This window comes from Phascolarctos cinereus, unplaced genomic scaffold (assembly GCF_003287225.1).
Source record: "Phascolarctos cinereus isolate Bilbo 61053 unplaced genomic scaffold, phaCin_HiC Scaffold_1;HRSCAF=81, whole genome shotgun sequence".
NCBI lineage: Eukaryota > Metazoa > Chordata > Mammalia > Diprotodontia > Phascolarctidae > Phascolarctos > Phascolarctos cinereus.
In genome coordinates, this window is record NW_027555514.1 from 206,354,637 (window position 1) to 206,378,396 (window position 23,760).

The 23,760-nt window shown below is 36.6% G+C and overlaps 1 protein-coding gene across 5 annotated transcripts in view; it reads left to right on the plus strand.

Annotated features, from left to right (window-relative positions):
- The window catches only part of TMTC1 (transmembrane O-mannosyltransferase targeting cadherins 1), a 320,486-nt gene that overhangs the window by 191,646 nt on the left and 105,080 nt on the right, over positions 1 to 23,760 (plus strand). For 4 of the 5 annotated variants that reach the window (XM_020975837.2, XM_020975835.2, XM_078156680.1 and 1 more), the window contains one exon: positions 5,303 to 5,416. The exons of the other annotated variant lie outside the window; for it this stretch is intronic. In XM_020975837.2, coding sequence (XP_020831496.1) covers positions 5,303 to 5,416 — 114 coding nt within the window. The remainder of the gene's footprint in view (positions 1 to 5,302; positions 5,417 to 23,760) is intronic. 5 annotated transcript variants of the gene reach the window in all.

Consider the following 23,760-nt stretch of genomic DNA (forward strand, 5'->3'; position numbering starts at 1 on the left):
CCATGCCCAGTGGTATATGCATTGAAATGCCTACCTGCCAAAATTACCTTGAATGGATTCTCACTTCATGAGTTGTCTCTTCTATTTTTACCTCACTAATATTTGTTAAAATAGTATACCATCTAATAATAGTTGTGATACACTTTTATTCTCTTGAAACCCTCATAAGGGAAAAAAGTAAATACTGTTATTTCTGTTTTTAAAATATTTATTGTTGATGTCAGGCACATGTGATTTTAAAGTTGTTATCCCTCTTACTTAAAGAGGACCAAAACCACATTACTATATCTGGGTCAATGGAAAGAGTGTTCTGCTGTGGCTGATTAGACCAATATAAGCTCAGAATGCTCTACCACAGATTGGGCACAAATAGTCTGTATGGACATTTGGAGTGGAGATATCTCTAAATTTGCACATCTCCTATTTCTTATGAGCGATTGCAATTATGCTTTGCTCATAAAGCACAGTACCTTATTTGATGTGGGCACATCATACTGGGTGGTCCTGTGCCAGTGCCTCCCATGTCTCAAAATCAGTTCCAAAGTTCTTCAAAGAGGCATTCAGAGTGTTCTTGTATTGCTTCTTCTGACTTCTTTGTGAGTGCCTGCCTTGTATGAGTTCTCTGTAAAATAGTCTTTTAGGCAAATGTACATTTGGCATTTGAACAACATGGCCAGCCCATTGGAGTTGCACTCTCTACAGTAGAGGTTGGAGGCTTGGCAGTTCAGCTCAAGAAAGGACCACAGTGTCTGGTACCTCATCTTGCCCTGTGATCTTTGGAATCTTCCTAAGACAATTCAAATGTAAGCTATTCAATTTCCTGTCCAGGTTTCATAGACATTCAACAACGAGGTCAGTAAAATGACTCTAGACCATCAATCAGTTTAGTAGGTAACTTAATACCTCTTCTCTCCCATACTTTCCTTCGGAGCCTCCCAAACACTCAGCTAGCTCTGGCAATGTGTGCATCAGTGTCATTATCTTTGTGGACATCCCTGAAAAGTTTACTGTCAAGATAAGTGAACTTCTCTACAGCATTCAGAATTTCTCCATTTGCTGTAAATGATGGTTTCATGTATGGATGGTGTGGTGCTGGCTGGTGGAGAACTTTTGTTTTCTTGGTGTTGTCAGGCCAAAATTAGCACAAGCAGCAAAGTCAAGCCATACATCTGTGAACCAAAAGTCATGCACGAACTCTCTCTTCACTTTAGTCTTGGCTTGCAGCATTTTCAAGTTAAATAATTTACTGTCAGTGCAGTAGCTGACCTTGATGCTGTTTTTGTCCTAGTTGAAGGTGTTCAACAAAAATCACTGAAAACATTGTGCTAAAAAAGCATGGGAATAAGAACACAGCCCTGCTTCACTCCATTGGTGACTGGGAAAGTGCGTGAGCATTGCCCATGTCCAGAACACATGTAAGCATTATTTTAACAAGGAAGTTCATCTTTCCATCACCTAGATCAGAGGTATGAAACTTGGGCTTACAGTCTCATAGCCCACAAAACTCTCCATAATTTGTGGTTTTCTGAGTAGACTGCAAGGATTCACTCCTGATCTAGATTGTTTGATTTTCATATTTCTTTCAATTTTCAATATAGACGAATTAGCTTTTCCTCCTGGCCCTTTAGCATAAACATAGTGTTTTTTGACATTTGGCCTTTTCAGATACTTTGTATTTGTCAGTACTCTGGGACTACTGTCCCAGCCCCTATTGTTAGTGGCAGGTCCTATCTCTGGAAGGGAGTTACTACATCTCTCCTTAGAATCTAGGGGTACTAGTGAAGGGTTGAAGGTCTCTTTCTAATGCTTCTAAGCCCTTACCAGTATGCTTCCTCAGTCAAAATCAGTTATTTATCCAAATGCATTAGATTTTTAACTCCTCAAAGATAGAGGAGTTTTACCTTTCGCATAGTGCCTGACATGGAGTAGGCACTTAATAAATACTTATTAATTACTTACTGGCTGACTTAATTAGATTTTAGGAACAGGTGTTTACTACAGTGCAATTTGGTGCAACACATCCTTTTCCCATCTCACTTCCCACAAGCACCTGTAACACACTGCCACAAATACATAGAGAGTCCAGGCAATGTTTTGAGCTGAATCTAACTCAAGACAGTCTCCTGGCAGTCAATATTTGATATTGCAATAGAATAAGGTACTTGTAGATCATTCAGTAATTGACAAAGGAAGATTTAGTCAGCCCTAGCAGGAGAAGAATAGAAACACAACAAGGAAACATGGAGTTGATTTATCTGAACAAAGCTCCCTTACCTTGGTTTGGTTAACCAGCAAGGAGAGAACTCTTCTTAGTCATTTTGTATTGAAACAGCCAGGAAGTGATGTCATTATTCTGAGCTTTTAGTATCCTGAGCTAGTTAAATCTTAAGATGGCTTTAATATCTTTTAAGGAAAAACTAGCTTTATAAGGTCAGGGGATTAGGATATTGCTAACCCTGATTGCTGACTCCAAATCATCATTCTTTCCATTGTACTACATCGCTTTGTGTGCCTGCTTTAGAATGGAGACTTCTAGAGACCAATGACAATTTCTAGTATGGTACATGAATCTTTTCTAGTATGGTGAATGAATCTTTGAATCAGAAGGCCTCCTCTCCCATCTTGGCTCTTCTACTTACTGTCTGTGTTACCTTGGATCTACAACTTAACCTCTTTCAATTAAAGTTTCCCATATATCAAATAGGTAGTATACAGCTAATATTATAATGTCTATCTCACAGGAGTTTAGTGAGGATTAAATTAGACATTGTGTACTGTACCGTTGGGATGTTTAAATATACATAAGTAATTAGAGCATTTTTTTAAAGAAGAAAATGCAGTTATTTAATCCTAAATAATCCTGAGTCATGTACAATGTACAGTCAAACATTTTCAGAGGTTTGTTTCAGAAGTTTAGAGAAAGATACGAATGGTACATTTATGCAATCCTCTACACTTTTCCTTCTATCCTCTTTACTATTTATGCTTTAGGTTGATCATGTTCTAGTTGTCTCATCTAGACCTAACTTTGCAGCTCACTGTTAATATATTGGTAAATTCTATGGGTCATGTGAACAAATCTCAGGCTGGGAAAGTGTCTTTCTTTCAGACTTGGCATCCTAAAGAATTGTGAGACTTAAAAAGGAAAAAGCCATGAAAACTCAAGGGAAAGAGACATATACACACAGTCATGGGTTCTAGTAAGGAAATAAAAACTATTAAATGAGATAAAGAAAAGGAAGACAACAGAAAAAAGAGGCATGTAGTATATTCACCAGTTGCTTGGTTTAGAAAGGAGATTATGGTTATATACTGTACTTGCTATATTAAAAAATTTTAATTTTTAATTTTTTAATATTTTAGAAAGTAATACTTTTAGAACTCAAATGTAGTTACTTAATCAGAGCTTTGTAAAAGAGAAGTTTGTTCCTAAAATAGACACAAAAGAATGAAAGGGTGTGCTTTGTATTAAAATCCCTACTGAAAGTGCTGTGTTTCTTGTAACTTTTCTGTGGATTCCAATTTATTTTGTGATAACCTCTGTTACAGGGTGTCCTCTGTTTACTAAAAGTCCTAAATTGAGAAAGTCAGCTCAGAAAACAGAAAGAATTTTATATGATTCTTAGCCAGAGGTAGTACATTTACAAAAATGGACCATGATTTGAGGCATAAAACCTATACAAATAAGTTTGGAAAAGCAGAAATTAAACACAACTTTTATTAACAACAGTATAATAAAATTTTTATTACATAAAGGGCCTTTGAAAAAGGGATTAAATATTAATTTCAGACTAAATAATTTAATCCTATAGAATTGGTATATCAAAGGAAAAAAATCATAGAAAAAATAGGAAATTACATCAGAGAAAATGACAATAAGACAACATACCAAAACTTTTGTCCTTAGGGCAAACATTATATCACTAAACACATTCATCAATAAAAGATTGTAAGAATTTATCAAGGAATTGGGAAACAACACTAGAAAAACAAAGAAAAAATAAAATAACTAATCACTAAAATAAAAATCCTGAAAAGTCAAAAAAGAGATTAAGAAAATTGAAAGCAAAAAACTCCATTTAAATGATAAATGTAGGTGTTAGGATCATAAATGTGAAGTCATGCAAAACATTTCCATATTAGCCATGTTACAGAAGAAAACACAGACCCTACCCCCCCAAAAAAAACCCACAAAGGAAAATAAAGTAAAAACGCGTGCTTTAGTCTGCATTCACAGTTCATCAGTTCTCTCTCTCTGGAGGTGGATAGCATTTTTCATCATGGGTCCTTTGGAATTGTCTTAGATCGTTATTTTGATCAGAGTAGCTAAGTCTTTCACAGTTGATCATCACACAATGTTGCTGTTATGTGTACAGTGTTCTCCTGGTTCCGCTCATTTAACTTTGCATCAGTACATGTAAGTCTTTCCAGGTTTTTCCTGAAATCAGCCTGTTCATCATTTCTTATAGGATAATAGTATTTTCTTGCATTCATATACCACATATTGTTTAGCCATTCCCCAATTGATGGGCACCCCCTTAATTTCTAATTCTTTGCTACACAAAAAGAGCTGCTATTCATATTTTTGTACAAATAAAATTCTTTTCTCTTTTCTTTGATTTCTTTGGGATAAAGACATAGTAGTGGTATCTCTGGGCACAGTTGTATAGTCCTTTGGACATAGTTCCAAGTTGCTCTCAAAAATAAGTTCACAACTCCATCAACGGTACATTAGTGTCCCAATTTTCCCTCATCTTCTCCAACATTTGTCATTTTCCTTTTCTGTCATGTTAGCCGATCTGATAGGTGTGAGGTTGTACCTCAGTGTTGTTTTAATTTGAATTTTCTCTAACCAATAGTGAAGCATTTTTTTTCATGGGAGTATTGATAGCTTCGATTTATTCTTCTGAAAATTGCCTGTTCATTTTCTTTGACCATTTATCAATCAGGGAATGTGAGCTCATTATGTTTCTAAAGTAAATTCCATATAAAGGGCTGTTTGGCTCTTCTCTCTGTTCAGTCAGTATTTCTGGTATGTAAAAAAGGCCTTTAGATCTACATGAAGAAAGATATTATGTTGTGGATGTATGTATTAGCATGTATGCCTGAAAAAGCATATGACTTTTTGTTTTCATAGGCATTTGAACAGGTTTTTGGTAACCTTAATTAGATCAAAGTAGCTATATTCTGAATATAAGTGCATAACATTTCAGAGTGAAAACAGACTAAGCAAGCTGATAGTATTCTTAAACAGAGCTATTCACTTGCTTTTCTCCTTACTTCCTCTTTTTTTCCCCCTTAGATCAGGAGTTGAAACTTTGCCCCATAATGCCAAGGTACATTACAATTATGCTAATTTCTTGAAAGACCAAGGTCGTAATGGAGAAGCCATCTACCATTACAAGACTGCCCTCAAGTAAGTTCTCTGCTATAGTATTGTTTACCCTTGTGCTATCTAGTTCTATTTGATGCATTCTGTTCTGATGGATAACGTGTTTTGTTTTTATCCTGATGATACCATAAATTCTTTGTTATAGATTTAATTTCTTGAGATGAAAGCTTTTTGACTGTTATTTGATGCAGTAACTTGGGATCTTATTCAACTTTCTGTGCTTTCTTATGAAAGCTTCTAGAGCTATCCTCAAAGCTAGGAAGACATGATTTCAAGTCACACCTCTGACATATACCAACTTTCTCAACTTAAGCAAGTTATTTAACTTCTCTCAGCTCTGGGCAACTTTCTAAGATGACAAGTTGTAGAGAAGTGCTGACCTACATTGGTGGAGAGAGTTTCCTCACCAGGGAGCTATAGGTCACTATACCAGTGGTCCATAGATCTGTTCCTATCGATGAAGGGACATGTAATGACACTCATTTAAATGTATATTGGTAATAATAATAATAATGATAATGATAATGATAGCAGCTAATATTTATATGACATTATGTGCCAGTCAGTGTGTTAAGTACTTATGATTATTATTTCATTTGATCCTCACAACAACCCTGTGAGGTAGATGCTATTATTATCCTCATTTTACAGACGAGGAAACTGAGGTAAACAGATTATGTGACTTGCCCAGAGTCACAGGGCTAGTAAGTCACTGAGACAAGATTTGAATTCAGATCTTCCTGACTCCAGTATTGCCTAGCAGTAGATGGTTGTCAAAAAAATGTTAGCAAATTCCTAGGACATTAATACTGATATGTAAGTAATGACATGTATGTAATATGAAAACATTAAGCCTCTCACAGCTTGGGAGATTTTATATGCAATTACATTCATGCAGTGGAAAAAATTAATCCTTTCTTGGCTGCTTTGAAGTAAGAATCCAATTATAAGAAATATAGTTATCATGTTGGAAATATAATGGAAAAAAATAAAACTTTTCAAATATGTGCAAATATTCATAATGTTCAAAAATATTCAAAATAAATAATACTTCCTTCTAGGAGTGTGCTGGTAAATGTGTAACAACAATTTTCTCCAAAAGAATGCATGATACACTGTTAGGTTTAAGTTGCATTATTAACATTTTCCCTATCACTGTCTTAAGGCTAGACAATCAACAAAACAAATCAAGTGCTGATTTGTAGCATTTGCCAATTTCTGAGGTATCAATAAATGCTCACACTGAAAATTTAACAGTAAGATCTCATAATCAATCTGGTATGAGGTAGGTCCACACTCCTTTTTACCACAAACCCTGCCAGCTGTGGACATGTTTGCTTCTCCATTGAAGGAAAGCACAAAAGTGAAGCAAAGAATGACCCATACATATTCAGGGTCAGTCACAGGTAGCTTTTTTTAGAAAATCTTGTCGTTAAGGTATCTAGGTGGCTCAGTAGATAGAACACTGGACTCAGAGTTAGGAAGATCTGAGTTCATATTTGGCCTAGTAGTTACCTGGGCGAGTTACTTCACCTCTGTTTCCTCAACTGTAAAATAGGAATAATAATAATAGCACCTACCTTGGGAGGTTATGAGGATAAAGTGAGATAATATCTGTGAGGTGCATTGGAAACCTTAAAGTATTATATAAATGCCAAGTGTTATTATTTTAAATATTTAATAGTAATTAATAATGATTAATATATATGCATATATAGTGCTTTAATATTTAGAAAACACTAGCTGTATCATCTGATTTAATCACAGCCATTCCTAAAAGGTTTCAGATATGAAGGAATCCAGAAACTCTAATTAATTTGTTTGTGTTTCTAAATTAATCTAATTTTTGCTTCCAACAGTTGCAAGCACCATAAGGTAAAATAAGTCTTCTCTTAAGGTGTATTCCCTGCTGCTGAAGCAACAGGTTTCAATGTCCGTTCTCACTACTGTTTCTATAGAATTCCTATGGATGTAGAATGCTGTTTTTCACAACGATTGGCCTATATTTGATCTCATATACTGTGCCATTCCCCTTCCAGAAATATATTTTTAAATACATGCCAAGAGAACAGGAGGCAGAATGGTGTAGTAAAAAATACACTAGAGTAAGTATTAGGAGAACTGAGTTCTAGACCAGGCTCTGCAACTAATTTGTTGCATGGTACTGGACAAAACGTGTTTCCTCTTTAGACTTCAGTTTTCTCTTCTGCAAAATAGAACCATAGAATTCAGAACTGGAATGGACCTTTTAGGCCATCTAGTCCAACTTACTCATTTTACAGATGAGGAAATTGGCAGGTAGTAAATAACAGAGTCAGGATTCAAACTCAGGACCTCTGGTTCCAAATGTAGTGCTTTTTCCAAAGCAAATATGTATTAATGGCCTTTTATGGGTACATTATAAATTCATGTTATCCATCTTCAGCCAGTCCTTTACTACAACAAGGTATTATTCTTTCCTAATTGAGTCCCTCAAAAGATTTTGTAAACCTTCCCTTTTCTCCTCAAGGTTCCCCTACCTCTACTGTACCAACCCTTAGATGAGGACCTTGTCATTTATTTTAATGGGAAAATTAAAGCCATTTGACTTGAGCTTCTTCTTCCCATTTCTTCATTTCAAAAATCTTTGATGTCGTTATCTCCTTTCTCCTACTTTCCCTTAGTTCCTGACAACAATATGGCCCTTCTCCTTGCCAAGCCGATCCCTCCATGTATACTCTGAATGTCATTCTCGACTGTCTTCTCCAACAGATTGCAACTTCACTCATCCCCCTTCTCTGTAATTTTTGACCTCTCTGTCTACTGGTTCTTTCCCTTATTGTCTTCTAACATAATTAAGTGTCATTTAAAAAAAACACCTTTCACTGGCCCCTCACACCCCTCAAGCTCTTTTCCCCTGCTCATCCATACTCTTAGAAAAGACTGTCTACATTTCTTGGCCTCACTTCTTCTCCTCTCTTTGTATTATGGTTTGCGTTATCATAATGTCTCCAGATTTACAAATCATCTCTTAATTGTCATATCTGATGGTGTTTTCTCAGTCTTCATTCTTCTTTTTATGCTGCATTGGACACTTTTGACCACTTTTTCCTCTTTAGACTTTGTTACACCACACTTCTGTCTTGTTCACCCAGAGTCTTAGGTACTGAAGTCTACCATCTCCCCAGTAGGAGATTTTTAGCCTCTGTTCTTTAAAACAGAGAACTGAGTTAAATTAGATGGCCACTGGGGTCCCTTCCAGCTCTTAAATTCTGTGATTCTGGACCCTTCCAGCTAGCTAATGCTTTTAGGTTTAGTCTTTTTCTCTTTTTTGAATAATAGGGCTTTATTTCACTATGGAAGAGCTCACTCTAACTTATGGTGATTTTAATTTTAACCTTTGAAAGCTAGACTATAAACTAGGCAGTGAGTATTTGCCTAATGACAAGTAGACTATTAAGCACCTTTGGGAAGAGGCTTGCCAGGTTTTGAACCTATTCACCCAGGAAGCTGTGTGGGTGAGAAACAAACACAGAAATAATGCCAAGCCCACTGGGCAAGGTCATTTTCTTTTCTGCTAGCCCAGCCAAATTCCTAATCTTAGCCCTCTTATATATTCTAGTAAAGACCTGAAATGGGTTTTACAGAAAAACCCTTACATAAACTTGCACAATAATGGCCAGAGTGCAAGCAGAATAAAAATTGCAAGCCAGTTTTACAGGATTTTTGAAAAACAACTTCATCAATAGCACCCGGTATTTATTAAGCATCTGTTATGTTAATCTGTTATGTTCCTTTCTGTCAATGGATTGAGACCTGTGTTAATGAATGGAGTATTCACCCCCAATGGAAATATAGGTCTTTGAAATATGCATTGATAAGGATGATTATTTTGTAGAAATTTCATAGTTAATTAAGCCAAAGCAATTAAATAAAAGGTTGTGTATATAGTGGATAGGAGGTAAGCCTTGATGTCTGGAAGATCTGGGTCAAAGTCCTTTTGATACACATTAGTTGTATAACCAACGTCAAGTCACCATTGCACCCAAACAACTCTTTAAGATTAGAAGTTAGAATGGTTTTGATCTGCATGTCAGTAAAAGGAGTTCTCAGCCTTATGAATCTCCCAATGAAATCATAGGTCTGGCCATAAAAAAGAAAAGAAACATCTATAAATATTAATTCTTGTAGAATTTAAGTATTCCATCTTGTTGTTTAGTGGAATTACTTAGCAATATATTAGGGTGAACTAGGTGCAAATCATGCAAATGTAAGAAAATGAACTAAAATCAATCCAAGACACTAGCCAAGTTTAAATTGTGCAATCAGGTTTATATTATGTCCCCCGTATAACAGAACTTTTCTTACTTTTCCTGTAGCTATAACAGGTATACTACCCTGTTATTTCAATTAAAGACTCTTTATTCCTCAGCTCCTGGTTTTGATTTATTTTAGGACTTGATGATATGTGCTTTTTTTGAAACTCTTATTCTCTGCTGAGTTAAAAAATTAAAAATTAAAAATTTAAATTAAAAAATTAAAAATGTTTCAGTAACTTTTTTTACTACTATAACTAAAAATAAAACAAAACAAAAAACAAAGAGGGAAAAAGTCTTTGTAACATATAAGCATGGCAGTGCAACAAATCCACTCGGTTACCATGTTCAAAAATGTATATTATTTTTTGTACCTTGAGCCCATCTCTCTCGTAGGAGGTGAACATGATTCATCATAAGTTCTCTGGAGGCATTTTTCATCACGGCTTTAATCAGAGTTCTTATTCTTTCAAAGCTGTTTTTCTTTACAACATTATTGTCCTTGAATAAATTGTTCTGGTTCTGTTTACTTCATTCTGCATCAGTTCATTTTATATAGGATTCTCTAAAATTATCTCATCATTTTTTTCTGATGCAATAATATTCTGTTACATCACTATACCACAGTTTGTCCAGCCATTTCCCAAATGAAAGGCACCCTCTTAGATTCCAGTTCTTTGTTTTTCTTTTCTCTTTTAATCCCCTCCTTCAGAATCAGGAAGTTTGTTGTGTTTATGACTATTACCTCCCCACTGTTATACTCCCTCTTAACCTACCTTCCCCATCCCAACCTGTCTGTCTGTTGAGTTTATTGTATAAAACTTTTATTTGCATATGTTCAACCTTCTTTTGCCAATAAAGACAAGATTGAGGTTCATCTAATGCTCACTTCCTCACTCCCACTTCCACGTTATTTATACCACTTATGAGGAGTAGCAAGTTTCACTCTCTTACTCATTCCTTTTACACTACAGTTTTATTTTTACCCTCCTTTTCTTTCCCCTCTTAAAATCAATGTGTGCCCTTAGCCCTCTTTTTTTCTTATTTGAAGGACATTCCTTTTCCCTTTATTAGAATATAAGCATATCATCATACAGCTCCTTCTAACCAATAAATTTATAGTTCCTTCTAACCAATAATTTGCTTCTAGTCAATAAATTTACTTTTCTAGTTTTCTCTTGACTCTTGGACATATATTTCAGAGTTCCTACTTAGTTCTGACGTTTGCTTGGAAATACGTTTATTTTATTAAAGTTCCACTTTTTTCACCTGTAGTCTTATATTCATTTTTGCAGAGTGAGTTATTTTGGGTTAAAGCCCACATCATTTGCTTTTTGGAATGTTGTATTCCAAGATCCCGTGTTTATAGTAGAAACTACTGGTCTTATGTAATTCTAATTGTAGTTCCTTGGTACCTGAACTCCTTTCTAGCTGCTTGTAGTGTTTTTTCTTTGATGTGGGAGCTCTGTGTTTTATTTATGACATTCCTGGAACTTTGCCCCTTGGCATTTCTTTCAGAAAATGATTGGTGGATTCTTTCTGTCTTTACTTAGCCCTTTAGTTCTAAAGATCCTAGCAGTTTTCATTTATAAGGATGTTGAAATAGGACTTGTTAACAGGATTTTTACTGAGCCAGTCTCTAACCCGAGAATGCTTGAAGCTGTGCAAGTAGGCCTAGAGATGGGAGTGCTAGTAATCAAGTAGTTTAATTAATCAATTTCAGAGTGAGGAATGTTCTCTTAGCTGAAGTAAAAACACAGGTTATATATTTAAATCACAAGTAGGGAATGTGGATTATAAACAATCATTTAGTGATTTTCTATGAGAAACCTACAATTTACTCAATGCAGTAAATCTGGAGTTAAGTCTCTGGGGATTGTAACCACCTGCCCTAGAGCACAGAAACAGAGTTCTGTGATGGGAACAGGTTCTACAATCTTTGACTTGCTTCATTTAAGGTCCAGTGATTGTGAGCATTGTCAGAGTTTTCATTGATCAGCTTAAGCTGCACTGTGAGCTCTGACTCTGGAGCCAGTGAGGCAATTCTTGAGAAAAATAAATTATTAGTATATTCATTACACATATCGTATCAATTAATGTGAAAATTCTAAATTGCTTTATCAGACTCGAGCTAGTTTTTTTTTAAGTAATGATTTTCAGGAAGTCCAACCACCTGCTTTTCAGGTCAGTTGTTTTTGATATCCAATGTCTTTCATTTTCTTTCTGTTTTCATCATTTTAATTTTGTTCTAATAGTTCTTGCTCTCTTGGAATAATTGATTTTCATTTGATTTATCCTAGTTTTCAAGGAGTCTTTACTTGGGTAAGGTTTACTAGTTTTTTTCTCTAAAACTATTCTTCCAATTCCTTCCTCTAGAGCTTTTCTTTCTGTTCTTTCTTGCTTGCTTCATTTCTTCTAGGTAATAATTTAGTCCTTGTGGAAAAATCTATTTTTTCCTTTGAGTCTCTTCTCAAAATTGTTATGGCATTGTAATCTCCCTCTAGTCTAGATTTTGGGAGCATTTCTGGATCTCCAATAATTTTTTTTATAGTGGTAGATGTCTTCATGGTTCACTTGACTTCCTCTCAAAGATATAGTAACAATATACAGATTACGCTTATAAGTAAGATACCCCTTCCCAATAGTCCAATCTGTATTCATTAGAACTTATTAGAACAACAAATGAGTGTGGCTGATTGCCTCCTTTATTTAAATTTATTTGAATATTTCCAGGACCATATAATCCAAATTTTAGTTTTAAGATTCTATCTATTTGTTCAATTTTAAGTTTTTCTAGTTGATTGCTGATGAAACAGGAAGTAGAAAATAAATATCTGGCCTTTGTCATAGTTGATCACAAATAAAATAAAGACAACCAGGGAAACAAATTAGGGTGTATACACTGTGACAGGAAGTTACAAACTAGTGCATGTGACCTGATAAGAAAATTCCTTAGACAATGAAAAGTTGGCAACACCCTTGACTTTAAACACTTCTGTTTGTGTCAGATCAAAAGGAAGTAACTCTGAAAGCAAGCATAAAACTAAACTTTGGCTTTATTAACTGCATCATTGCTTAAGTCCTTCTATTATGACCACAATTCGCTGCTGTTGTGCTCAATTTATGGAATATTAATTGAAGGCTTCAACTTAAGAGTAGTGAAATAGGGTGTGAGGCTTCCAAGCCCTTTTCAGGATTGCTTTCCAACTTTGGTGTCCACTTGATCCACCTAACTCTCACATATGGCTCCAAGAAACTGTAGCATGCACGGTGCACACACCCCAGTAAACCGTTTTAGGAGATGGGCTAAACCAGGTTAAAGGTAACTGAGGGTTTTCAAACCCATCAGTGAGTTAGAGGGGTGACTACCCTAAGCATGTGAAGACTTCCCCGGGTGGATGAGAACAATTTGTTTCAATGGCCATGAAGGCAGTGGAAGCAAACAATGTGGAGTGCTTAGAGTTTGGTTAGCCATTGAAGATGCCAACGTCATCCACTGCATCTGGTGCCATCACCAGCTGTCTTGACTCTGTCCTGCCACTGGACTGTGATGACTCTGGAAGAGAGAGTGAAGCTGATGACTTTGTGCAGCTCCATCTCACTTAAATCCAATTTAAGCATGAATCAAAAGATATCACCCATACCATTTTACCATTTTTACCTATGTCAAAGTCCTATGCATCTCAAAGTCCTGTGGTGACAGAAAAGTGAAAAAGCGGCAGGTGCAGATATACTGGGAACTGTAGTCACAATTCTGCACACAGTCAGCCCAGGCCATAGGGTTGTCTTCTCCCTGGAAGCAGCAGTGGGATTTGGTAGCCCCCGAGCAGCCAGATCACACTGCTCACTTCCTAGTGTGAGGAAGGGGCTAGAAAAGGTGGCCTAAAAATTGTCTGCCTACCCAACTCTGGCCTAATCCACCCTGTGGTTGAAACACACACACACACACACACAATGTACAAAAACTTCTGCAAAGAGGATTCCACTTACCTTCAATACATTGAATGTGAGCACACTTTTAGACAGCATAAAATCCACTAGGCCTGAAACAGCTCTTGTTGTGAGAGAATTCAGCAGGCATCATATCCAAATAACAGTCCTGAATGAAACAATGCTGGCAAATGAAGGCCAGCTTATTGAAGTTGGAATTGGATACGTATTTTTCTGGAGTGGCCACAGTGAAAGGGAGCACAATGAAGCTGGTGTAGATTTGCAATCAAAACTAACCTAGTAAACAAACTTGTACGCATACCAAAAGATGAGTGTTGGGCTCATGACATGTGATTGCGACTTGCAGGAAAAGGCTACATCACTGTCATCAGTGCATGTGCTCCCACCATGACAAACTCTGATGAGGTCAAAGAAAAATTTTATGAAGATCTGGAGACCCTTATCATCAGTGTGCCAAAATAGGATGAGCTTATAATTCTGGGAGACTTTAGTGCTAGAGTAGGCTCAGACTACCACACATGGCAGGGAGCCCTTGGGAGGAATAGAGTTGGAAACAGCAAGAGCAATGGTCACTTACTACTGAGGCCTTGAGCATCTCATGACCTTCTCATCATCAACACTGTCTTCCATTTACCTAAATGCAATAAAATTTTGTGGATGCACCCTTGCAGAAAACATTGGCATTTAATAGACTATGTGATTGTAAGGAGAATAGACAGATGGATGTGAAAGTGATGAAAGCAATGTGTGGTGCAGAGTGTTAGACTGACCACAGACTTATCCTCTCCCAGCTAAATACTCACATTCCACAAAAGCAGTGGCCCCAAAGCAAAATGACTACCAGAAGAATTAATGTCTACAGATTAGAGAGCTTCTCTGAGCAGGAACAGTTTGTTGCTAACTTGGAGGGAAAGTTGAGCCAATACACAGTTGGCAACAGTGGAACAGAAGGGGAGTGGGCAGCTTTCAGAGAGTATAGCAATGCATTTGCTCATCTAGATCAGAACACTTGCAAACATCAAGACTGGTTTGATGAAAATGTTGGGGAAATTCAAAGCTGATAACCAAGAAATGAGAACTCCACAAGGAACAGCAGGATAGTTCATCCATCAGACAGCATTTAATTCCATCAAAAGTGAAATACAAGTGAAGCTTAAAGAGATACAGGATTCTTCCTCCATAAGAAAGCAGATGAAATTCAGTTTTCTGCTGATAGTAACAATCCAAAGCACTTTAATGATGCCCTGAAGGCTATTTATGGGCCAAAGACTTAGGGTGCATTTTAACCACTCAGTGCTGATGGAGCCACACTGGTTAGTAATAAGGCATGATCCTGGATAGAAGGGCTGAACACTTCCTTAGTGTTCTTAGCAGACCATCATCAATCAATGCTGAAGCCGTTGACTGTTTACTTCAGGTTGAAGTTAATCCCTCCCTAGCTGAAGTTCCAACTGAAGAAGAGGTTTTGAGTGTGATTAGGCTTCTTTCATGTGGCAAAGCACCTAGTGCTGATTCTGTTCCAGCTGAGATTTACAAAGTGGGGAGTCCGTTGCTCATACAGAAGCTGATTGAAATTTTCTGGGTTATATGGCAAGAGGAGGTTATTCCCCCAGGAGTTCAAGGATGCCTCCATTGTCCATCTCTATAAAGGAAAAGGAAATATATTCTCCTGTGACAATCATGGGAGATGGAGGGGGGGGGTCTGTCTCTTAGTCACTGCTGGCAAGATTCTTGTCAGAGTCCTCCTTAAAAGGCTGATCCTTCACCTGGAATATGGTCACCCACCTGAGAGCCATGGCTTCAGAAAGGGCTGAGGAACTGTCGATATGGTGTTTGCTGCCTGACAACTCCAGGAGAAATGTCAAGAGCAGAACAGAGGTCTGTAAACAGTGTTTGTAGATATGACCAAGCCTTTGATGCAGTTAGTTGTTAGGGTTTATGGAAAATTATGTCAAAATTGGATTGCCCCATAGAAGTTTATCAGTATTGTATATCAATTTCACAATGGCATGCTTACCCAGGTTCTGTATAATGAACAATGCTCTTAGGCTTTTTCAGTTACCAGTGGAGTGAAACAAGGCTGCTTGCTTGCCACCATTTTATCACAGTGTTTTCAGCCATATTGTCAAATGCCTTCAATGAGGACAAACACAGTGTCAAAGTCAGCTACCACACAGATGGTAAATTCTTCAACCTGAGTAATCTACAAGCCAAGACCAAACTGGAGGGAGTGTTGGTGCGGATTGTTTGTTTGCTGATGATTCTGCACTCAGTGCATCCTCTGAAGTTGAGATGCAATGGAGTATGGACCAAGTCTCTGCTGCTTGTGCTAATTTTGGCCTAACAGTTAACATCAAGAAAACACAGATGTTCCATCAGCCAGCACCACACCATCCATATATGAAACCATCAATTACAGCAAATGAAGATGTTTTGAATCCTGTGGATAAGTTTATTTACCTTGGCAATATATTTTCTAGGGATGTAAACATTGATAATGAGGTTGACACATGCGTTGCCTGATCTACCTCAGTGTTTGGGAGGCTCCAAAGGAAAGTGTGAGAGAGAAGAGGTATTAGGCTGCCTACCAAACTGATGATCTACAGACATTGTGCTGAACTCATTGTTGTATACCTGTGAAACCTGGAGAGTATAGCAGCACCATGCCAGGAAACTGAATCACTTCCATTTGAATTATCTTAGGAAGATTCTGAAGATCACCTGGCATGATAAGGTATCAGACACTGAGGTTCTTTCTTGAGCTGAACTGCGAAGCATTCAAATTCTATTGCAGAGAGCTCATTTCCGAACGGCTGGCCACGTCATTCAAATGCCATATGCATGCTTACCATAAAGACTATCATATGGAGAGCCCATACAGGGCAAATTCTTACATGGTGGTCAAAAAAAGTGATACAAAGACACTCTCAAGGTCTCTCTTAAGAAGTTTGGAATTGATCATATGACATGGGAGACACTGGCACAGGACTGCCCAGCATGGCATGCTGTCATCAGGGAAGGTGCTGTGCTTTATGAGCAAAGCAGAATTGAAATAGCTCAAAAGGAACATGAGATGCATAAATTTAGGGAATCCACCCTGAGTATTTACAGTGACTATTTGTGACTGACCTGTGGTAGAGCATTCCCTGTTTGTATTGGTCAGATCAGCCACAGTCAGACACACTGTAATTTGACTCTAACATAGTGATGTCATTTTGGTCCTCTTAGAGAACAAAGGACAACAACTAGTGAAATAGAAACTAGGTTGAAGTTTTATTTGAATTTTCTGTAGCACCTACTGTAAGGTTACACAAAGGTATAACATTATGAAAGTTTTTCTAATTTTGAAGCCTTTTTCAAGGCTATACTTTATTGAGTTATAGCTCTCACTTCATGTGACCACAGCGCTACCCTATCTAATGTGTGGAGGAATCTTGTTTAAAAAGTTTCTTTAGTAACAAGTTCATTTCATGGCCTAAAATGGTTGACCAAAGGAAACATAAATCATTTATACAAAGCGATTCAATAGCAGCTACATATTTATAATGGGAAATTAATGGTGAACCAAAGAGTTCTTTGTACTTGTATATAGGTTCAGTTTTTGTTTTTGTTTCAGAAAACAAGCAGATTTAAAAAAAAAAACCTGCCTTCTAATTGCTTTCTCTGACAACACTGAAGCATCAAGGGACTCTTCAATTTTATATAGATGAGTCATTTTGCTCTTTTTGTTTCTTTTGCTGCTTTCCTGCTGCTTATTTACTTAATAAATGCCTACTAGGCTCATTAAGATCTCCTGTGATTTTCATTTTGACTATCCAAAGACCCAGTGACTGGGAATGGAATAGGGTATTAATATAATTCCCTCCTTTACTACTTTAGCTTGGTGATGGGGGGAACCACATTAATTTCAAATCAAGAACCCAGTAAATGCTGCAACCAGAATTGAGTTTCCCAAGCATTTAAATTGTTTTTGAACTTTTGAGTTAAGAGAGCTAGAATTCTTTATGGATTATAGGTTATTTACATAACAACTATATTGTTCTATCTCAGCCCATTTTTCTTTTAACTCACGGAATATCTCTATACCTATGATCTTATTTCTTTAAAAAGAGGGAAAAAAGTGATTTCTTCTACTTAATAATTGTAGGTTTTAAAAGGTGCTGGACTATAGGTGGTAAGCATGTTAAGTAAGTCACCATCAGCTCTTTAAAAGTCTAGAAAGCTCATGATATTTTACATTGGGCCTTCAAAAAGAGTTAGAAAATGCCAGTCTGTGCTTTTGTGTAGGTGTACAGAGGAGCTTTTTATTGGCTTTAAAAAGGGGATGGAGAATAATTATTAACAAGAGTTGAATAAAATATAAGTGTAGAAGTTAAAGGCAAGATAGGTATTGATTTATTCTGACAGTTATTGCAGCCACAGAGAACTCTCCAGAATTATTCATTTTACCAACAGAAAATCCCCCACTTGACTTATCTTGAGGAAAAAAATTCCAGTGTAATTTAAGCATGTGTTTAATTTAAAAGGAAACCCTGAGAATATGTTATATTTGCATATAATACAAGGAAAGCAGCTAGGTGCCATAGTTAATAGAGTGCTGGGCCTGGAGTCAGGAAAACTCATGTTCCTGAGTTCAAATCTGGTCTCAGATGCTTATTTGTGACCTTAGTCAAGTCACTTAACCCTGTTTGCCTCAGTTCCTCATCTGTAAAATGAACTGGAAAAGTAAATGACAAACCACTCCAGTATCTTTGTCAAGAAAACCCCAAACGGGGTCAGAAGGAGTTGGACATGACTAAAACAACTGAACAACAACAAAAATATATTTCAAGACTATCACAGTGACCAGCCAGATGCTACTTCACTGAAGCCAAAAGGGCTGGCAACCTTCCCCAATCCCTGCCCCTTATATGTCTGTGATGTTTACCCTGGGTTCATTTTTCTGGGGTTCCCTGTCAAGGAAACTCTCCCTGCTCCCAATATTTCAATTCATCTGTAACTCAGATTGCTGAGAAACAGTTCTGGTTTTTGACTCTAGTCTAAGGGGTTCTCCTCAGCCACGGGCCAATAGATTGGGATGTAGTAAAAAGTACCAATAGAATAAAGACAAATCAAGCAATACAGGAAATACAAGTATTTCTACACAGAACAGGGAATGTTAAGCAGTAACAAATCACAGAATGATTAGTTCAAAAGCTGATATATATAGTCAAGCCTCATTGAGACATTTACAAACAATGTCTTCGTAAGGGCTGCTAGTTAGTCATTTTACATGTCGCCATTAGTTCCTTCTTTCTAGTGGTCTTTCTTTCTCTTTGAGCAACTCTTTCCCTTTTGGACAGCTTACTTCTGCACTCTTGCCATAGTAACTTCTTGGGTTCCTGTACCTGATGAGGAGAATACACCTTTGAAGATCTCATAAGTCCTTGTACCAAAGGAAAAAAAGATACAAATGAGTGATGGCCCTATTTTGGGTACAGGCTTGCTTAGGAGACTATACTCTCAGCTTGCAGCCAGGTAGGAGAAGTATACCCCTCTCCCCCTTGGCCCCAACTCTCTAGGAAGCTCAGAGAGTAGTCCTTACAAGGAAGTACATCCCTTTATGTATCCATGAAGATCTGGATTAGTAGCCAATTAAAAAACTTCATCAACACACATTATAAGCCCCTGAGTTATCATAATTTACAAGAAGTAATCAGAGGATATCTGTGCTTGCTTTGAATTGAAAGGAGATAAGCGCCCCTCCATCTTGGATGAAGGAAAGCAGGTCTACCTCGGGCTTTCATGTGCTTGATTAGAATGCTGAGCATACTTCAAGGAAGTATGACGAAAGTATACATCTAAAATTTGTAAAAGACTCCCCTCATCTGGTTGTTGAAAATCTATTTATATGAAATTCAGCTTTTTTCATAATCAATGCATCATTTGCATTTGATTAAGTGGGGCACAGAGTAATTTTTATCTAATCAATTGCATAGAGGCTTTTCTTTACAGATCATTATCAGCGACCAACCCTACCCTAGCCACCAAAAAAACCCTCTACCTTATATCACTAATATTCTTCCTCAGAGTGCCCAAATTTTCTTTCCTTTCTTCCACACATTATTGCTTATTTTAATGTGTGAGATATCAGTGACAGCATTTTTTTCGCCCAGTTTTTGAGAAAAGAGTAGTTAGCTTCAAAAGTACCTGACTATTTCAAAGGCAATGTGATTATGGGTAGATATAAAATGACATAAATATAGTATAGAACAGATGTGGAGAGTATATGCTGCATGATATTCTGGACTGAGATAGTAACAAGTCAACTTCATTATGAAAGTTCTTACAGAATTTTGTCTGACTTTAGAACTAGTTTCATCTCAGATATTTATTTCAAAGGCTGTAAAGTGTTAGAAAGTAAGACAAAGGCCATACTTTATTTTAAAAATCTTTTTTCAGAACATGCTAACTTATTATATATCCTCAAGGGAATAAGTATCAGAGAATTTTCCCTTTCTATCTTCACATAAAGTATTCCTTAAGTTTTTTTATTTTTATTTATTTTTAATTCCATTAAGGTTTTATTTCACAAAAAAAAGACTTTTGGATTAAGCTCAAGCTAGTAATAAACTCTCTATTGTTAAGAGAAGTAAATTGTTATTTGACTGCTTCTGATAGAAAATTTTCTTTGGCAGGAAGTAAATATGTCTTAACCATCATGTAATTAGCATTGTCTCTGAAAAGAGTAAGCTACCAACAGTTATAATTATTGTGGTAAGGAAAGGTGGACATGCCTTACTTGTTAGAGTAGCGTACCATAGAGAAGCAACAACACTGTATTGGCATATATCTAGTTCCCCTTGGCTGTCTTTTTCCTGAAAGCCTGATAGTTCATCTTTAAACAGATAGGTAAGTTTTCATATGGGTCTGGCATATTTGTGTAACTTAGCATCATTTGTCTTGGTTTTGGTAGAAACCTGTTCCTCTTGTCCCCAAATTAAATTTATCTTGTTGGATGGTAGAGGACAGGTATCAAACACATAGTTGCAGTTTTAGGGGAATTTAAGAAACATAAATCCTTCTTTTTAAAGACTTGTACATATGGCAGAAGGATTTACTTCTCCCCACCATTCATACATTAGATAATGTAATCAGTGCTGGGGCCATCTCCAGTTGTCCTGATCTTTGTCTTGTCAGTAGACCCAGATAGTTCCAGAGGAGAAAGTAAGGCTGATGACTTTGCACAGCCCTCTCTCACGTAAATCCAATTCACTTGCAAGTCAAGACATCACTTTCCTGATATCTTGATTCTCTTTGAGAATGAAGGATAAACAACAATGTAATCAATGATGTAGTCAGAAATATGAAATTATTAATGTGGTACCATGCTGATAATACCCAATGATTCCTCACAAATATAAACACCTCTCTGTGAGTTAAAATGGGGAATATGGTTGGCTGAGATGAAAACTAACTATGCCCTTGGAAGCTTTAAATAGCTAAGGCCTAGACACAGTCAGCAGTTTAAGAGTTTGGCTATTTGATGAGTTGAAAAGAGAGCTATCAGTTAAGGAAGAACCCAGCTCTTTACCACTTGGAAGAAGTGAATTTTCTTTCTAGTTGTGGAGCTACTTTACTTGCCTAGGAGGAAACATCTCATCTTGCAATTGGAGAGTTAATTCAAGAGGAATGGGTTTATCATTTTGTATCATTAAAATATTGTACAGTTATATTGTATTATACATATAATTTCCAAAATTAAACAAGTATTCAAAAATCAAATCTTCTCTCTCTTCTTGGTGAATCATGAGTCCAGCTTGTTGTCCATTCCCAGTGTCTGTCCAAAACATGTACGTTGATGGATGATGCTCCCTATTCAGCTTCTCATCAAAGTCTGGATAATGGACATTTTTCAACTACTTCATTTATCCATTGTGAGTAGTTAGGCAGACCTCTTTTAAGTGATTATGGATCTCATTTGAGAGACTCTGAGATATTCTAGGGCTTAATGCAATAAATAGAATGTTATCCACATGTGGGAACATCTGGAGTTCCTTATCATCTTTTCAATTTGTACTCTGATGGTGTCTAAGGTGGTGACATCTTTGGGGTACATATCTACCTATTTTTTGTCTTGCTTGATGTTAATAATCAGTGTCACTGAGCTAAAGTATTTCTGTTGCATGTTTCTAGAAACTTTAAATAACTAATACATGCAAGGGAGATACCTTGTTGTATTCAGAATTGGTTCAGTGGATGGACTCAAGGAGTAGTTGTTAATAGTTCAGTGTCGATGTAACAGGAGCTCTTTAATAGAGGACTCTGGGAATCGATGTTTGGCCCAGTGCAGTTTAACATTTTTATCAAGGATTTGAATAAAATCATAGAAGATATGCACATCAAATTTGCAGATATCATAAAACTGGGAGGAATAGATGGTTTAATAAGAGAATTTCATTGAAATTTTAAAAAGACAATTAATTCTGATAATAATAAGCAATTTACAAAAATAAGAAAAGATGAGATCCCATGAAATGTCTTCAATGATAGAAATGTAATCTTGATAGCCAAAGCAATGATATTAAAAAGAGAAAAAGAACTCTAGACCAATATCACTAGTGATTATCTGCACAGAAATTTTAAGTGAAATATTAGTGAAAGGCTACAGCAACATGTCAAAAATATTATACACCATGACCAGGGTGGATTTATACAAAATATGGAGAGCTGGTTCAATATTCAGAAAACTATAAACATAATAAGGCGTATAATAGCAGCAAAATTTTCCAGCTCTATCAGTAGAGATGAAAAAGCTTTTTTCACAAAATATTTCTACATGCTGTGTATCTCATGTTCCACTGACCAACCTCTCTTTTTTTAACCACTACAAAATTATTTTTATGGTATAATTTGAGATCTGGTGCTGTTAGGCCCCTTCAATCCCACTTTTAAAAACTTTACATTTGGGGGGCAGCTAGGTTGTACAATAGATAGAGCACCAACCCTGGAGTCAGGAGTACCTGAGTTCAAATTTGGCCTTAGACACAACATTCACTAGCTGTGTGACTCTGGGCAAATCACTTAACCCCAAATGCCTCAAAACCCCCCCAAAAAACCTTTACTTTTTTTTCAAATAACAGAATTTATCTGTCTTCCCTCCCCCCATCAACATTTTGTAACAAATATTCATAATCAAACAAAACATATTCCTACATTGCTTTCATGTGCGTCACACTGCATCTTTCTCTCTATCAGAAGGTAGATGGCGTTCTTCATCATCATTTCTATGCAATCGTGATTGGTTCTTGCATTGATTGGAATTCCTTTCAAAAATGTTTGTCTTTATAGTGTTTGTTGTTACAGAATAGCCTGTTCTACTGGTCCTCCTATTGCTTCCTTTCTCTCATATGCTACCTTTCATCTACTCAATATTTATCTTGTATGTACAAATTTATTTATCTGTTATTGCCATTATTAGAGTATAAGCCCCATGAGGGCCGGGATTTGTTTTCATGTTTTTGGTTTGTTTGTTTGTTCGTTTGAGGGACTGTTGTTATGACCAGCACTTAGTACAGCCTGGCATGTAGTAAATGCCTAATAAATCTTTGTTAATCAATTAATTGTTTGTCTGGAGAGTTTCTTACATTAATGATATAGTCTTGGGTGAGGCAGTGGCAAGTATAAAGCAAGAATGTTGTGGGAAGGAAATTGCCTCTATCAGCAGAGATTGGCAGCTGTTTTGAAATTTACATTTTTAGAGGGTTGGCTGGGGCATTGAGAACTTAAGTGACCTTTGCCCAGTCTTTGCACAGGCAATATGTCAGAGTGAGGACTTGAATCCATGTCTTCTTGACTCAAAGACTGCATCTCTTTTCTCCACATCATTGTATAAAAATTGATTCTCTCATACCAAATGTGCCCAATTTTAGCAGCAAAATTTTAAAAGTCAGTTTTATATTGTGCCTCCACTTGAGTCCTATTCTAAAATTTTACCACATTATGATGTAAATTATATATGTGTGTGTGTATAAATGTATACATATATACATATACGCAAACGTATTTCTACTGAAGGCAAGATCTCACAGGACTACCAAATTAGAAAGGCTTTTAATATATCCTGAAGATGGTCTGTATTCC